This window comes from Rhincodon typus, chromosome 28 (genome assembly GCF_021869965.1).
Source record: "Rhincodon typus isolate 14 chromosome 28, sRhiTyp1.1, whole genome shotgun sequence".
NCBI lineage: Eukaryota > Metazoa > Chordata > Chondrichthyes > Orectolobiformes > Rhincodontidae > Rhincodon > Rhincodon typus.
In genome coordinates this window covers 554,494-573,577 of record NC_063359.1, presented here as the reverse complement: position 1 = coordinate 573,577, position 19,084 = coordinate 554,494, and the positions used below count along the sequence as shown (strand labels likewise).

At 42.7% G+C, this 19,084-nt stretch overlaps 1 protein-coding gene across 1 annotated transcript in view; it reads left to right on the top strand.

The window, feature by feature from the left end:
* Positions 1-19,084, top strand: part of LOC109924898 (exonuclease mut-7 homolog) — an 86,571-nt gene that overhangs the window by 40,504 nt on the left and 26,983 nt on the right. The window contains 4 exon segments of the mRNA XM_048613336.1: positions 2,087-2,160; positions 2,866-2,904; positions 8,541-8,707; positions 16,981-17,131. Coding sequence (XP_048469293.1) covers positions 2,087-2,160; positions 2,866-2,904; positions 8,541-8,707; positions 16,981-17,131 — 431 coding nt within the window.

Here is a 19,084-nt window from a genome sequence, read left to right as displayed (position 1 = left end):
TCTGGAGGTCTGGAGGTCTGGAGGTCTGGAGGTCTGGAGGTCTGGAGACTTGGGGTAGACCATTTAGGACAGAGATAAGGAGACATTTCTTCACCCAAACAGTGGTGAGCCTGTGGAATTCATTACCACAGGAAGTAGTTGATGCTGAAACATTGAATGTATTCAAGAGGCAGCTAGATATAGCGGTTGGGGCAAATGGGATCAAAGGTTATGGGGGGAAAGCAGGACTAGGCTATTGAGTTGGACAATCAGCCATGATCGTGATGAATGTCAGAGATGGCTTGAAGGGCAGAATGGCCTCCTCCTGCTCCTATCTTCTATGTTTCTATGTTAATTATTATGAAAGTTACTACAAAAATGAAGTAATATTTCTCCATTGCTCTGTATTGTATCAAACAGGTGGGTAACTATCTGTCCTTTCAGGGCTTTCAGCCTTGTCAGCGAGACATTTTAGATTTTGTCAAGACAACCTTATTACGATTTCTCTGTTTACAGATTCAACTTCTATACAGATTCTCCATTTTGCACAGGTTCAAGGGGCCCTCTGTTCCACACATACATGGAACACTCTGCCCCAGGCAGTTACATGGGATGCCCCACCCCAGGCAGGTACACAGGACAGGCAGGTACACGGGGCGTTCCGTCTCAGGCAGATTCATGGGGTGCTCTGTCTCAGGCGGGTACACAGGGCAGGCAGATACATGAGGCGCTTTGCCCCCAGCAGATACACGAGGCAGTCCACCCTGAGCAGCAACTCGGGTGCTCTGAGTGCTTCTGTTTACCTAAGTATTCTTACGTTAGGATGGAGAAATAGACCTGGAGTTGGTATCCCTGGTCACTGTCCAGGAGCCCGGATGGAGCATGTGCATGCCCTTGCGACACTAATAGGGTTGATAGTTGTTGGATTTTCTGTGAAATGTCACTATTCTCTCCTGCAATGAAGCATGATCATTCGGGTGAAATTGTGAGTACTGACCATTCCCTAGCTCAGAGTCGCCTGACGTCCTCTCTAAAGGAACCGTTTGGAGAGGTGGGGGTACTCCCATGTTTTACAAATTGAGTGTAGACTTTGTCCCAAGGAATGAAAATTGGGACATTTTGCTATGTGTTTAGAAATACACTGTGTTTAGAAACTAATCTGTGGCATTGCATGCGGAGTGCTGGCTGAAGGCTCTGTAATGCTGGGTCCTGGATGGGTTCAGACTTAGACCAGTCAACACAGACACCAGACTTAAGTTAAAGTCTTGTTCTGTCCAAATTTTTGTGCACTACTTTGACATTCCAAATTCTTCTGTATTTATCACAAAAGGTTTTGATTTAAGTCTGCTTGGTTGTAGTTACGATCTGTGACTAATGGTGACACATTGCCCTCACAGTTATTGCATCAGGCTAGGCAGATAATAGAAGTGTGACAAAACGGTTCGTGGTAGTTACATTTTTCAGGCTAAAGGGAATTCTATGGAATCAGGGCTTCCTTTTTGGCTTATCCATTTTGTACATACAAATAATCAAGTGACAGGCAGGATTAACAAATGACTGAGGCCGAGAGGGGAATTGATTTATTGAATCTGAATGAATTTCCATGAGCTTTAGAGGGGGGGAGATGATATTCAAAGAAAGCGGATACAGATGGGTTCCATGGAGCAGATTGGGGTGGGGAGAGAGGCGGGGAATGTAGTGACATGGAAAGGAGAAGTAGTGGCATATTTGAGGGAGCAGGGTTCTGAAAGACATCGGAGGGTGCGTTATCTGCGTCTTTCCACCCTGAGTGCTCTACTGTTTGAGATGGTGATCTGTATCTTTAATGTGAAAGGTATTGCTGATCACCATCCGCTAGCCATGCTGATGGGTTTGTGTTGATTGAGAGCCAGACAGGTATGGCCTCTGCACTGATGCCCCTCTCGATGAAGAGATGTTGCAACTCCTTGCCTGGATCACATTTATGGGATGTGTCTAGATGATGAACAGTGATTCTTGCTATGGCCAGTACCCCATTAAAAGCCAAGGGCTGTAGGAAGGAAAGGGAGACGAGCAGAAGCATTTTGAGGGATGTGCTGAAAGAATTTAATGTTCTTGCTGTCCACAGAGTTCTGCCCAAATGTCGTGAACCAGCGCCTAGTGGCTTCCATCAAATACCTCTTGTATAAACGCTTTATGGAGGTAAGTCCCATTCATTTTTGTGTGGGCTACGGATTGGCTGAAGGGTGGCATCAAATGTTTGAAGCTTCCAGGATCTCAGTTTACCCTCTGAACTGAACAATGGTAAGGACAGTTCTGGTTGTGATTGAAACAGCAGCCCCATCTGTTAGCAACCAACTGGGCATCCACTCTGCCCTCTCTCTGTCTGGCCTTCCCTAGCTTCTGCCTTTTTCCTACATATTGAACTTTCGTGTTCCTCTGTCTCCCCTAAATCCTGGACTCTGAACAACATGCAGTTACATGCTGCACTGGCTTTTTCTGAGAATGTACACAGTGTGGTCAGATTTATTTGGCTGCAATGCTCACGCTGCCTTTCTCAACTGTGCATATTTTCCAAAAACAACAGGATCTTTACTTCATTACACTTTCCTTATCTAATTGTACCAACTTATCTGATTGGAATCAACAATGTGACAAATTGGCAGCTTAACCCTGAAAGGTTCTGTTTGCCTTATACAACCACATGCTCCCTTTGTACACGTAGTGATGACTTTTCCCACAGGCCATTGGGGAATCCTACAGCAGAACTTGTTAATTCATATGGTGACAATGAATGGTAGTGGGATTAATAGTGATGTGACTGTGAACTGTGGATGGAGGGCAATGTGGAGGGAGGCAGAGGTCCATGTGTTGACTTTTCTAACATTATGTTCTTATTCCTCACAGAGAAGCATGAGCGAAGAGAACTGGTCAGAACACATTGAGGTTTGTGTCCTGTCTTCGGTGGATTTTCCTATTAGATCTTGTACAGCTTTTGAGTATTTTGACAACATATATCGGATTGGCTTTGATTTTATGTGATAGAGTTTTGTTGTTTTGAGCCAGTCTGATGCAATGATAATGGAAGATTTAAGTTATTCCATTGTTGAATGGGACATTGATCATGTTAAGAGCAGGAAAAGTGAAGGACTTCTGAAATGTGTTCAGAAATATTTTCTCAATTTGTATGTTTCCTGGCCAAGGAGGAGGGAGGCATTGTTGGATTCGTACCTGAGGAATGAAGTGGGTCAGGAGGAGACTGTCGGGAAGTGTCTTGTGTTACAGAGAAGGGCAAAGTCGAACGCCTCCGATAATTAACCCAAAACACCAGCCCCAATCTGTTATGGTGGGAGTACAGGTTCCCTTCTACTAATTAAACCCGAAACACCTAGAGAAGCTCGCCTTGCCCCTCGTAATCTGTTAAAGGAGTAGTTAAATGAAAGGAATCCCTGATACTCCCTTTATAAGCACCAAGTACCAATTTATTTATTTAACCCTAACAGTGAACAAATTAACACAACTACTAACAACTTGAACAATTCCTCTCTAATTATTAACTATTTCCTAATAAAACAAGATTCTAATCATATTAATGTTACAATAGACATAGGTCCCACTTACATAAATCCAACTAATAAGAAAACAATAAATTAAAACTTAGTCTGTCAAAGTTCACACACAACGTGTCTTCCAGAATGATTTGCCTTTTCCACTGTCTCTCCAGCCTTTCTTCTGCTGATCCTGCTGTCAGGGATGTTTTCTCTAATTTCTTCTCAGAGGACTTTTAGCTAGATGTGCTTTGATACTGCTTTTTGTTTTAAGAGAGCTTAACAATTCTGTGTGAGAGCTATGTTTATTTCTCAGATGGCGGAGTTGCTTTTGCTTCAGATGGCAGGAAGCTCTCATCCTGATTTTCAAAAAAAGCCCCTTCTCATATACCCCTAATAACACATCAATTTCTTATAATATGATTGGTTTCACGTTGTCAAAACCATCAGTTTTAAATTCAATTGGCTCGCATTCGCTAAGTGCTTGGTTTAAATTAATTGTCTGAGTCTAGCTTTTGCCAAAACTTCAAAACAAGACTGCTGTTTTGCCTGCGAGCTGTAAGGCCTTTTGATACACTTATTTCAGTTTGGGGCTATTTGTACAGTGCTTGCAAACTTCCAAGCACAGAAAGTATAATCTTTTAAAGGGACCACAACTACTTTTGCCCACTATCATTTTCACAAACAAATTCTGACTTCCTGCCTTCCAATTTATGAGTATTCTACGCAACTTCGTAACACATGGTAATAGTGATCTTAGCATTGATTATTTATTGAGTATTTATAGACAGCAATCTGGAAGAGAAATACTGATTTCAGTGGAATGAGGAGGGATCTCAGATCAATTGCAGACAAGAACGGACAGGTGGAAATATAGTGGAGTAATGGACATTCTTTGAAGACCATTTAAGAGAAGAACATAAGTTTCTGGAGAAACCCATATGTTTGGAGAGAGAAATGGAGTAAACGTTTTAGCCCGATATAGCTCTATTTCAGAGCACCAGCTTTTGCTCAAAGAATGTTTGTATACAGTCCAGATGCATTGGTACAGGGGACAAAGAGAGAGGCAATGAAGAGTTAGAAAATGGGATGGCAGATTTCACCTTAATAATAAAATCTTGGAGCTCTCTCCCTGACAGCAGTCTGGGTGCACGTATGCCACACATAAACCAGATAAGTTACTGGATGAAGGTGGGATGTTTCCTAGATTTTGTTTTACAAAGAACAAAGAAAATTACAGCACAGGAACAGGCCCTTCGGCCCTCCAAGCCTGCGCCGATCCAGGTCCTCTATCTAAACCTGTGGCCTATTTCCCAAGGATCTGTATCCCTCTGCTCCCTGCCCATTCATGTATCTGTCTAGATACATCTTAAATGATGCTATCGTGCCCGCCTCTACCACCTCCACTGGCAACGCGTTCCAGGCACCCACAACCCTCTGCGTAAAGAACTTTCCACGCATATCTCCCTTAAACTTTTCCCCTCTCACCTTGAAATCGTGACCCCTAGTAATTGAGACCCCCACTCTGGGGAAAAACCTTCTCGCTATCCATCCTGTCTATACCTGTCATGATTTTGTAGACCTCAATCAGGTCCCCCCTCAACCTCCGTCTTTCTAATGGAAATAATCCTAATCTACTCAACCTCTCTTCATAGTTAGCGCCCTCCATACCAGGCAACATCCTGGTGAACCTGTTCTGCACCCTCTCCAAAGCATCCACATCCTTTTGGTAATGTGGCGACCAGAACTGTACGCCGTATTCCAAATGTGGTCGAACCAAAGTCCTGTATAACTGTAACATGACCTGCCAACTCTTGTACTCAGTACCCCGTCCGATGAATGAAAGCATGCCGTATGCCTTCTTGATCACTCTATCGACCTGCGTTGCCACCTTCAGGGTACAATGGTCCTGAACACCCAGATCTCTCTCCCCAGGGCTTTTCCAAGCTTTTCCATTTTGGTGAGAAGGAAGGGCGAAAAGTGCAGAGATACTAGTCACAATTTTCCAAACTATCTTAAATGCAGATGTGTACCTAATGTGTAAATGCTACACCCTTGTTCAAAAGGGGAGAAGGGTAACATGGCGCTTGCAGGCCACCTTAATGTCAGTGATAAGGAAAGTTTTAGGAGCAATCATAGAGTCAAAGGAAAGGTTACAGCACAGAACGAGACCTACCAGTCTATCATGTCTGTACCAGCTGAATAAACTAGCTCCCCAATCCAATCCCCTTTCCAGCACCTGCTGTGTAGCCTTGCAGGTTGTGGCACTTCAGATGTAGATCCAGTCACGGTTCAGTGAGTTGAGGATCTCTCTCTCAACCACCAAAAACAGCAGTGAATTCCAGACACTAACCACCCTGTGGACCAACATGTTGGTTTCCTCATGTCCCCTTTAATCTTTCTGAAATCATCTGGGGGAGAAATACCAGATACTTGGAAAGTATGGACTAAAAGGAAAGCCATCATAGATTTATGTGGTGTTAAGATTTCTGAAGAAGGGTCCTGACCTGAAACATCAGCTTTCCTGCTCCTCTGATGCTGCCTGGCCTGCTGTGTTCCTCCAGCTCCACACTATGTTATCTCTGACTCCAGCATCTGTAGTTCTTGCTATCTCATAGATTTATTTGGCACAAGTTGTGTTTGGCTAACCTGTTTGAGATTTTTGATGAGTTAATTGAGAAGATTGGTATGAGGGCTGTGCTGTGTATATGGACACAGAAGTATCACAGGTTGGACCTATTGGCAAAATTGAAATGTATGGTATAAAATTGGCTGAAGCAACAGAAATAAATATGGTGGAGGCATAGAAGACAGAGTTGAATAGCTGTTTTTCAGATCTAGAGGGGATGTACAATGGCATTTCAAAGGAGCAGTACTTTGACTATGGCTGGTTTTATTATGATGTGGAGTTGCCAGCGTTGGACTGGGGTGGACCAGGTCAGAGGGGCAGCGCTTTGAAAGCTTGTGATTTCAAATAAACCTGTTGGACTATAACTTGGTATCGTCAGACTTCTGACCTGGTTTTGTTAAACAATGGGTTAGCAAAGTACAGGGCACATGATCAAAGCATGGTGACAGGAAAGCTGGAAGTGCAGTTAGTCCTCATCTCCCCTCATGAAGAGTTGATGGCCGAGTGGTATTAATACTGGACTATTAATCCAGAGACCCAGGCAATGTTCTGAGCATCCCAGTTTGAATCCCATCATGACAAATGGTAGAATTTTAATTCATTAGAAATCTGGAATTAAGAGACTAATGAAATGTTTAGGGAAGGAAAATGCCATTCTTACCCGGACAGACCGAAATGTGGTTAATTCTTAACTGCCATCTGGACATTAAATGCTGACCTAGCCAACAACGTTCACATCCCATCAATAGAACAAAATTCCCTCTGTGGAAAGACCATTCAGCCCATTGAGTTTGCACTGATCATGTGAAAAGTATCCCATTTGACTCGCCTATTCCCATAACCCAATATTTACCATGGCTCATCCATGTAGCCCACATATCCCTGGACACTGTGGGCAGTTTAGCATGGCCAATCCACGTAACCTACACATCTTTGGACTCTGGGAGGAAACCAGAGCACCTGGAGGAACCCCATGCAGACACTGGGAGAGAGTGCAAACTCCACGTCCAAACTCCAATATGCAAATTCCGCCCTAGCCTGGAATCAAACCTGGGACCTTGGCTAACCGCTGTGCCAATGTGCTGCCCCGACTGAAGATGAGCAAGCAGAGCTCACTTGGGATTTGAACCCAGGACCAGTCACACGTCTGCAAAGTGCAATCCCCAAAGCAAGAATCATACCCCTTGACCAACGAGACTTTGAGTGAATGAATGAAAAGAAGTGAGGATGTCAATGCCTTTGTAGGGATACAAACAGATTGAGTAAATGGGTGGACACTTGACAGATGAAATTTACTACAGAAAAATGTGCAGTAAAATTTTTGGTAGGAAGAATGAGCAACTGTCTGAAATAGTCTGGATGTGGAGGTGTTTGTGCACGAGTCTTTGAAGTCGATGAAAAATGCTGGAAGTAATCAGCAGGCAAGGCAAGAAGAAAGAAATATACCTCTACAGATTTGAAATAAGGTATTTTTCCCAGCTTGCATGGATGCTGTCTGACCGCCTAAGTATTTCCAGTGTTTTCTGTTTTATTTCCCACATTCACAGTGTTCTGCTACAAAGTTGACACATTAATACAGTGATTAATAAAGAAATCGAGTTACTCGGCTTTATAAATAGAGAAGTAGATTGAAAAGATTATTCTAAATCTGTTTGTTCACGTTCTATTCTGGATGCCTCATTTAAAAGTAATGTGAAGGCTTTGGTGAGGCTATGGGGAAAGAAAAAGAGAATTTTTACAGGAACAAGCATGTGGACAGATCAGAGATGCAGTTGTTGTTCTCTTTAAAGTGGAGAGGATGACAGGAGATTTGATGGAGATTTGAAATTATGAACTTACAAAGAGAAACTGCCCACTGATTAAGATAAAAAGGAATATTGACAAAAGTACTGGAGACAACAGGAGGAAAAACATTTTTTCACATTGAGTGTGAAGGAATTGGAATACATTCAAACAGGCTAGTGTGAAGGAAAAATAATTTGTAATTGCTTTGGATGGGGGATTCCGAAAGGACTCAGAAAAATTTGCAGCAATATGCAGAAAGAAAGGGACAGACAGAGTGGGACCAACTGCATTGCTCTTTGCAAATTTTCTATGAATCTATGAAATGTTGACTACCTCAAGTGCTCTAACACTATAAGATTTGCACTCAGTGCTTAGATAATCTGTATTCTTTAGCAGCACTGTGTTAAATATTGGTTCTTTATGTTCCTCAGGTGTTACAGTCCAGGTGGTATAAATGTTTCTAAGAACATCTTGAATCAATTCCCTTCCTTTTAAAAAGCTACATGTTAGATGTATACCCAAGATGTGGAGCAATTTGCTGAGGTCTCCCTGTTAACAGGTTCTTGCTCTGTGTGCACTGCTGTGAGGGTCTTGACTATATGTAAATATTTCTTTTCCAGGCTGTCGTGGGATATAACCCCCAACTTCGGCTGCAGTTTGTGACCTTATTGGCAAGATACACAGATATAGACACAGTTGCTCGCTGGGCCCTGAGGCTTAATGTGCCCAGAGAAAAGTTAGCGTATCACGTTGCTGAACGACTAAAGCAACTGGAGAAAGTCAAAGCGTAAGCTTCAACCCAATAGATCAATACTTAGATATATCTTCAACCTTGCATCAGGCGTGCACCACTTGTTTCTCTCATTTTCTTCAATTCACAGAGTCTGCTGCAGAGCTGTCATTATTTCGTGCCAGCAAGTAAAAGCTAGCAACATTTTTAAAATGTGATTTTCCATTATTTAGCTTGAAACACTGGCCTACCCCCTTAACCGTCAGCTCTGAGTCATGTCGTAGAAAAACTAATGGAGGCCATAATATGGGATATGATGCAAAGTTAGGGAGAATAGTGAATTGTGAGGATATGTTCGGTGACTTTAGAGAGAAATTGGCAAGTTGGCCAAATGGACTGGTAGATGAATTTCAATGCAGAGAAATGTGAAGTAGTGCATTTTGGTGGAAGAAACATGGAGAGACAATACAGGCTCCGTGGTACAACATTGAGGGGAGTATAGGATCCTAGAGGCCTCAGGGTTCAAGTGTATAATTTCATGATGGTGGCCAAGCACGTTGAAACAGTTAAGAATGCAAACATGATCCTTGGGTTTATAAGGTAGAGGAATAGAATATGAAAGCAAGGAAGTGATGCTGCACTATTGGTGTACTGTGTTCAATTCTGAGCACCTTATTTAAGGAAGGATGCTAAAGCCCAAGAGAGAGTTCAAAGGAGATTTACTAGAATGATATTAGGAATGAGGGATTTTAGATACAAGGAAAGATTAGAGAAATTGGGCTTATTCTCCTTGGACCAGAGAAGATTAAGGAATGACTGACCTTATTGAGGTGTTCAATATTATGAATAACTTTGACAGGATAAAAAGGATATTCTGATTTCATTAATTGGTATGTCAGTAACCAGGGGTTACAATTTCAAGATTATCAGCAAGAAGGCTAGGAATGAGATGAGGAAAAATGTCTTTATTCAGAGAGTTGTTAGGATTTAGACTGCACTACCTGTGAGAGTGGTGGAGGTTTGTAAAGAGAGCTGGATATATATATTTGAAAGTGGCGAACTTAGAGGACTGTGGAGATAGGGCTGTAGAACGGGACTGGTTGGTTAGCTGTTTCAGAAGCCAGTACAGACATCATGGGCTTAACGGCTTCCTCTGTCCTGTAAAATTCTATAATTCTATGTTCTTTAACTATTCTCCATCTTAAACCGTTCATTGACCCAGTTTCAATGTGTCAGTTAACCCCACTGTTGATTGTTTCATGAGCAGGTCAGAGATGTGCATTTTACAACAACATGAGATCTGATTAGAAGAACTAGTAATGGTAAGGAGACGATGAAACGATTTTGAGGGGTTTAGGTGTTGTTTAGGAAGCATGTAACTGGTGATGAGCAAAATGGCCTGCAGCTTACAGAGACTTGTTAATCAGTACTTTTGAAGTTTTTAAGGGCTTTTGTTGTTTGCTGACAGTTGCTTATTTTTAGATGTGTGGATGTTTCTTAAATGTTTCAATCGTTGAGTGACATCGAAAATGTATTTCATACCTTCCTCCATTCGCACTTTTTATTTTATGTGCTATTGAATATGTTAAAAGTGTTTTGTTTCAAGCATGGCAATGCTATGAGGATGAAACTGAGAAATGTGGCAGAGAGAAGACCTGGAGAGAACTTGGCCAGGTGCAGCCCTACACCAGGCACATATCTCTTTATCTCATGACAGGCACATATAGAGCCGTAGAGTCATACAGCACGGAAACAGGGCCTTTGGCCCAACTTGTCCGTGCTGACCAGGTTTCCTCAACTGAATTAGTCCCATTTACCTGCATTCGGCTCATATCCCTCTAAATTTCCTTTACATGTACCTGCCCAAATGTCTTTTAAATGTTGTAATTGTACCAGCTTCCACCAGTTCCTCTGGAGCTCATTTCCAAACATGCACCACTCTGTGTGGAAAAAGTAGCCCCTCAAGTCCCTTTTAAATGTTTCCTCTCTCCCCTTAACCCTATGCCCTCTAGTTTTGGACTTCCCTAACCTGGAGAAAAGACCTTGGCTTTTCACCTTATCTATAACCCTTATGATTTTATAAGCCTCTATAAGGTCACCCTCAACCTCCTACACTCCAGGGAGAAATGTCGCAGTCTATCTAGTCTCTCATTATAATTCGAACCTTCCAGCCTCAGTAACATCCTAGTAAATGTTTTTTGCACCCTTCGCAGTTTAATAACATCCTTCCCATAGCAGAGTAACCAGATTTGTGCGCAGTACCCCAAATGTGGCCGTATCAATGTGTTGTACAGCTCTGACGTGATGTCCAAACTCCTGTGCTCAGTGCTCTGACCGATGGAGGCAAGCATGCCAAATGCCGCCTTCACCACACTGTCTATCTGTGATGCCACTTTCAAGGAACAAGGTACCTGTACCCCTAGGTCTCTCTGTTTGAGAACACACCCCAAGGCCTTACCATTAACTGTGTAAATCCTGCCCAGTTTTGTGTTTCCAAAATGCAGCACCTCACATTTATCTGTAATTAAACTCCATCTGCCATTACTTGGTTCACTGGCCCAGTTGATCAAGATCCCATTTTACTCATGGCCTTCATCACCAATTTTTGTGTCATCCTCAAACTTACTAGTCACATCTCCCTATATTCTCATCCAAATTGCTTATACAAACGATAGTGGGCCCAGCACCGATCCTTGCGGCACCCTGCTGGTCACAGGCCTCCTCCAGTTTGAGCAACAACCCGCAACCATCACCCTCTGTCTCCTACAGTCTAGCCAATTTTGCATTCAATTGGTTAGCTCTCCCTGGATCCCATGTGATCTAACTTTACTAACCAGTCTACCATGCGGAACCATGTCGAAGGCCTTGCTAAAGTCCATGTAGACAATGCTCTGTCTTAATCTTGGAGTTGGTGGAATGGTCCATATTCAAGAACTCGGCCAACCTAGATGAGGATGCCATTACTGTTGCAGACTTCATCAGTAAGTGTGTCGAGGACGCGTGCCAAAGAAGCTAATCCAAGTGTTCCTCAAATGAAAACCATGGATGAACTAGGAGATCCACTCTGTATTGAAGCCCAGGTCTGAGGTGTTCAAGTCGGGTGACCCTGACCTAGACATGGCCTTCACAAAGCCATTAGAGATGCCAAGAACCAATATCATACTAAACTAGAGTTGCAGACTAACCGTACAAACACACATCGACTGTGGCAAGGCTTATACAATATAACAGGCTACAAGGGAAGTTGAGTTGGATCGCTGGCAACATTGCATCCCTCCCCAATGAGCTCAATACATTCTACGCTCGTTTTGAACAGAACGTCAGTGAAATGATGTTACCTGCTCCAATAGGCTTGTGTGCACCTGTACCTACAGTCACTGCCACAGCCATCAGATCGGCCATCTTGAGAATGAACCCACGGAAAGCGACTGCCCCAGACGGAGTCCCTGGCTGTGCACCCACATCCTGTATGGACCAGCTGGCGGGTATTTGCTGCCATCTTTAACCTCTCCTTATTCTGATGTGGTGTTTCCACCTGCTTCAAGAAGTCCACCATCATCCCAATGCCAAAGAAAAATCACGATGTGGAATTGCCGGTGTTGGACTGGGGTGGACAAGGTCAGAAATCACATGGCAGCAGGTTATAGCCCAACAGGTTCATTTGAAAACACAACCTTTTGGAGCCTCAGTCCTCCTTCAGGTGTTCTTGAAGAAGGACTGAGGCTTTGAAAGCTTGTGTTTACAAATGAACCTGTTGAACTATAAACTGGTGTCATGTGATTTCTGGCCAAAGGAAAATCAGGCAGTAGGCCTTAGTGACTACTGCTCGATGGCTCTGACATCCATCACTATGAAATGTTTTGAGAGGTTAGTAATGGAACACATCAACTCCAGCCTCCCAGATTGCATTGATCCTCTACAATTCACCTACTGCCGCAACAAGTGTATGGCAGATGCCATCTCCCTGTCTCTACAGTCATCACTGGAATATTTTGCTAACAAGGACGTCTACATCAGACTCTTATTTATTGACTTTAGCTCCACCTTCAGCCCCATAATTCCAACCAAACTCATCTCCAAACTCCAAGATCTAGGGGACTGCTCCCCCTGCAACGCTATCCTTGACTTCCTGACCCACAGGCTGCATTCAGTAGGGATAGGAGACAACAGCTCTTCCACGATAATCCTCAACACCAGCACCTGCAAGGCTGTGTACGTAGCACCTTACTATACTCCTTGTATGCTCATGACTGTGCGGCCAAATTCTGTTCTAACTCCATTTACAAATTTATTGATGACACCACCATAGTAGGTCAGATCTCAGGCAATGATGAGACAGAGTACAGGAAAGAGATAGAGAGCTTAGTGGCATGGTGTAAAGACAACAGTCTCTCCCTCACTATCAGCAAAACAAAGGAGCTGGTCATCGACTTCAGGAAGCGGAATGGAGGACACACCCCTATCTGTATCAGTGGTGCTGAGGCGGAGATGGTTGAGAGCTTCAAGTTCCTAGGAGTAAATATCACCAACAATCTGTCCTGGCCCACCACATCTCTACTTTCTCAGAATAATAGAATCACTACAGTGTTGTAACAGGCTATTTGGCCCAAAACCGACTCTCCGAAGAACATCCTACCCAGACCCATCTCCCTACCCTATCCCAGTAACCCTGCATTTCCCATGACTAACCAACCTAGCCTGCACATCCCTGAATACTATGGGCAAGTTACCATGGTCAGTCCACCTAACCTGCACATCCTTGGGCTGTGAAAGGAAACTGGAGAACCTGGTGGAAACCCGCGCAGACGTGGGGAGAATGTGCAAATTCCACACAGACCGTCACCCAAGGCTGGAATTGAACTTGGGTCCCTGGCGCTGTGAGGCAGTAGTGCTAGCCACTGAGCCACCATGCCACCCTAAACTAAAGAAATTTGCCATGTTCAGAATGATTCTTACCAACCTTTACATATGCCCCATAGAAAGCGTCCTATTCAGATGTATGGTGTCGAGCTGGATGAACGCAGCAGGCCAAGCAGGACCAGAGGAGCAGGAAAGCTGACATTTCAGGTCTAGACCCTTCAGAAAATTTTGAAGAAGGGTCTAGACCCGAAACGTCAGCTTTCCTGCTCCTCTGATGCTGCTTGGCCTGCTGTGTTCATCCAGCTCTATACCTTGTTATCTCAGATTTTTCAGCATCGGCAGTTCCTACTATCACTATTCAGATGTATCACAGCTTGACATGGCAACTGCTATATTCGAGACTGCAAGAAATTAGAGAGTTGTGAAAGCAGTCCAGTCCATCATACAAACCAGCTTTCCATCCATTGACTCTGTCTATACTTCCTGCTGTCTGTTCCAGACCAGGGAGCACAGTGTAGCAAGAGACATCCAGCCTGCAAACAGAGAATGTCTCTCGTGCTGTCTCTCTTGTGTGCTCTCTCGCTTGCTGTCTATCCCTTCACTGTCTGTGATTGAAAGGACACTCAACAAAGAATTCTAATACAAGAAAAGACCTAGGCCCATCCGATCAGGTTCCGAAACAAAGATCAATCATTGCTTCGCTGACAACATCGCATCATTATTGTTAAAGTCAAAAGAACTTCGGGAAATAACTTCCCACCTTGTGGTCCAGACTTCTGAAATCATTTCCTTGTCTATTTTTTTTCCATCCATAATATTTGGATCAAATCATCTAGTTCGTCAGTTTTATTTGTGACTGAATGTGTGTGGTTATGGAGGAGGGAACGTGTGATTTAAAGGTATTTATTTATATCTCAATAGTTAATTAGTAATCCACTTTTTGAACTTGTTGAAGAAGGTCTTATTTATAATAAGTAGTTATTTTCCTGTTAATGATGAATCGTGGTGAGAATTACATTTATTAGCAATTGGCAGTCTATCAGGCAAATTGATCATCTTGTACGTTTAATTGGGTAGTTGGACATTTGTGACAAAAACAAAGATGCTGGAAAAGCTCAGTAGGTCTGGCAGCATCTGTGAAGGAAAAAAAGAGTTAACGTTTCGGGTCGGTGACCCTTCCTCAGTCCTTCCTCAGTTCTGAGTAAGGGTCACCGGACCCGAAACGTTAATTCTTTTTTCCTTCACAAATGCTGCCAGACTTGCTGAGCTTTTCCAGCGACTTTATTTTTGTTCCTGATTCACAGCATCTGGAGTTCTTTTGGTTTTTATATAGACAGTTGTGACAGTTGATGGAACAGTGGTGCTTGATTATCCACAGACTATTCCTAATTGAGTCATGCTGGGGAGCGCAGTCTGAAATAAATTGCTAGGCCATTGAAAGGTGAAATCACATGCAGGAAATTGGGAACTCTCCCCTAAAAGGTTGTGGATATTGGCAGTAAATTAAAATTAGTAAGAGTGAGGTTGGTAGATTTTGTTTGGATAGAAGTGTTTCATTGGAAATGGAGCGAAATGGCAGATAGAGTTCAGGTACAAATCAGCCATGATCTAATGTAAAGGTAGAAGAGGCTTGAGGAACTAAATGACCTCTTCATCTTCCTTATTTCCATATAGAATTTCTGTTTGCTCAATGCAGAGAGAGACCCCTACTCACTGAAAGCAAAAAGGCTCCCATTTTAAGGAGCCTTCTTACTGCTTCACTGAAACTTAGTTTCCCACCTATTTGGTATTAAAGTGGGTCTGGAATAACTTTAAATCAACAATCCTGGTTAGTGATGTTGCTCCCTTCCCAGCTAATTGTGCTTAATCATCACAGAAAATTCATCCTACATTTTAAGAGATGCAGCAGTTGTGAAGTTTGAAGTTTGATTAGTCATTTGAACTGGTTGTATGCTCAAACTGAGTCGGTTGTTCATTTTGCTGTGTGCAGTTTAGTTCTGTGTTAATGAATCTTAAAGTTGAGAATGTTTTACATGGAAATAAAGCATTGAGAAAACAAATCTACTAAAATACATAGTTAAATTTCCATCCTTCGGTAATGTAAAGAGTACACAATTTGTCATTTATAACAGTATTTTCCATGTATATTTTCCTGGTCGATGTTCAAGTAGAGCTGGTTTTGTCAAATTTCAAAATAGCGAGAATGGGAAGTTTTGTCATTCTATTTGGAAAGTTAAGAAAATTAAAAATATTTGTTAATTGTACTTTAGCTGCTGAAAGTAGAAGCTTTTATAGAAGTCTGGGATTCTATTTGTTAATGATTTATATTGAGATTCTCTACATTGTGCGCACTGAAGACAATATACCCATTGAATGTTTCTGTAGATAATGAATCATTGTGGGATAATGTACGCTGTATCAAATGTGTGGTCACCAATGGTCCAATTGTTTTATTAGAAAAGATGCATGTATTAAGAAATTGTTAGGGGGTCCTACAGCCGGGGTGTTTCATAGCTTTGTACAGAATATAGAAGTTTTTGGTTCAATTTGCTTTGTTTCTTTTTATTTAGAGAGAGAAAGGAATCTGTTAATTGTACATTAGTTGTGTTTAATTGTATCCATTAGGGTGAGGTGATGGGGCAGTAACTAGGAATTCATTTGTGTCCCTATAAATAGACTGCCGTTGTGGTAGGAGGTGTGTGCTTGTAATGTGTCACTCTAAGTAAATGCTCGTGCTTATACGCTTCTTCGGTTAGTTTTCTGGAGAATTGACATAGCTCAGCAAATACAAGGGTGATAGGTGAATGGGACTTGGTGCGAGTAAGGATATGGTTTAAATGACCTTCAGTTTGTAGAGGTCAGAATCTAGGAGGCTGTTCTGAGGTACATTGGAATAGTCAAGTTTTAAGGCATGAAAGACAGCAGCACATAAGTAGAGGGAACTGCAAGGGCAGTGTTGTTGACATATGCATAGGAAGTTTAATGATAGCACATATGCGGTTGAAAACTCATCTCTATGTTAGATATGATATCAAGGTTGTGAAGAGTCTGGTTTAGTCTCAACAGTTGTGAAGAAGAGAGATGGTAACAAGGAAATGGAATTTAGAGTGAGGACTTTATTCAATGGCTTTGGTCTCTCCAGTATTTAATTAGAAGAAATGACTTCCCATTCAGCACTGAATGATGAACACTCTGATAACTTAGTAGCGTGGAGGAGTTGAGAGATAAAAGTGTGATCGTGCTGGGAACCTGCAAAAACTGAAACTAACTGAAAGGAAGGACCCTGCTTCCATCAGATATGTGTGTTGAGTGACATTGACATGTCTCTTTCCAGTGTGAATGTGAGAGATGTGAGCCTTTGTTGCTTTCACTGGTATCTATGTCCTATAGAAACAAAGAAGATAGGAGCAGGAGGAGGCCATTTGGCCCTTCGAGTCCTATGTTTTAACTGAACGTGCTTACTGTTACAGGATAAGTTTAGAGAACCATTTTGTGGAGGAGAGTATAGAAGAGATACAGAACAAGAAGAAGTTGTACTATCAGCTGCCGATTCCAACAGAGTATATTCACTTCCTGGACCATCTGGATCAGTTGAAGAGCTGTGCAGCCCGTGTATTACAGGTTAGCATCTCAGAATGTTTGTACTATCCTTGCTGTTAGTGAACACCTCAGGGGAGACACAGAAATGTCCTGGGACTGTTACAGTGTTTGTCAATTTCACCCTCCTTTCCCACGTATTTTGATTTCTCATTCTTTTCTATCTCATCAACACTGTGGGGATGTGCCATTGATAAAACAAAGAAGTATGTATTCAAAACCATCGATTGAATTGTGGGCTTCACTGGATCAAAAGCCAACCTTTGGTTGCTAGTCCTTATTTGCCCCTGAACTGAGTGGTTTGCCAGGCCATTTTAGAAGGCAGTTGAGAGTGAACTGTATTGTCTTCAATCTTGGGACATTTGAAGATCAGACTGGGTAAGGTCAACAGATTTCCTTCTCGAGGGGATGGGCTGATATGAAAATTATGATAGCTTCACGGTCAGCAGGTATTTTATGTGAATATACTAAGTATATTACTTTTATATATTTTATTACCTTTACCGCCAATTTGTATGCTATTTTAAGCCTGAAGTGTAGAATAGACCTTAATGAGTTACCAGATACTTGCCAACCAGCTAACTCCTTTCCCTAGAGCAGAGCAAGAACCAGTTCCTGCTCATAAAATACTCAGGTTTGTAGTCTGTGTCCTCAGCCGCATTTGTTTGCAATTTTAAGATACTTTTGAATTGACCTGTTCAGAGATATTAGTGCAACCCTAAATTTTGATTCCGCAGTTGCAATGGTGGAATTTGGCTCTATGTCCCCAGAAACTGGGCCATGCCACTTTTGCCCAGTGGTTGAATCATAGCTGATCTGTAATGTAATTGATGGCTCTAGTGATTTCTATGGGAATCCATCTACCTCAAACTGCACAAGCAGGATGGATATGGGAGACATTCTTAATATAACTGAGTTGCTAAAAGATCACCTCCCTACAATGCTGTGACATTGGAAGAAGGTCAAAACGAGCGGAGTCTTTGATTAACTCTAAGGAAACATCTTCAGTAAACATTTTTTTGCGCAAATAAAGGTTTTATTGAATGTTAGAAAGAGTTTAGAGGGTAATAAAACAGAAGGTGGCAGAGAAACCCAAGGACTGGAGCATCTGCCGAGAAGGAAATAGGGTTAACTTTTCAAGTTCCAAAGCAGGGTCATTGGACTCAATACATTAACACTGTTTCCCTTTAAAGATGTTATCCGGTAAGATAGCGGTGGAGTAGGGCTTCTGAGCCCGAGGCTCATCCACTCCATCCACTTTCATTTCCGTTTCTTTTTTTCTCTGTCTCCCTTTTCTCGTTTTTCTTATTTTTTTAAACATACCTCTTGTTGAGTAGCTCAGTCGCAGTGACGGTACCCGTGACGAGTGGCCCAGCAGAGTGGACTTGTGGTGGCGGCAACGGTGTCAGATGCGAGTTTGATTTCCTGGCGGCTTCTGTGTCATTGAGGCGGTCCTAGTGCGACTCATGTCTGCTGTGGCGGACGCGAATTTGCGTTCCCGGCAGCATCTGCATTCGGTGCAGATTCATGGAGGTGGCGGCGGAGATGAGTTCGGGCTCAGGGCGAGACCATGCGGCATCAGCAGCGGCTGCATCAGTGAGTTCGGCCAGAAGCGGACTCATAGTGGTGTCGGTGTCGGGTTTGGACCTGTGCCGATTCCTCACAGCATCAGTGGCATCTGCATTGACGAGGTTCATCGAGGACTCATAGTGGAGAGGGTGTCAGTGAAGCCGAGATGGTACTGAAGAACGATGCATTCCGTTCCAGCGGTGGCGAAGGGGCTCGTGCCTGGCCACCGGGCCCATGGTCCGTGGCCCAGCAGTTAACAAGAATGACTATAAATTTGAATACTTATTCTTTATTTCTTCATTTTTTTGACTTTATGTTCTATGTTTTGGTTTATTTTTCTGTGTTTTAAGGTGGCGCTGGAGAGTGACAACACTATGAACACTTTTCTCTGTATTTTGTAACAACATA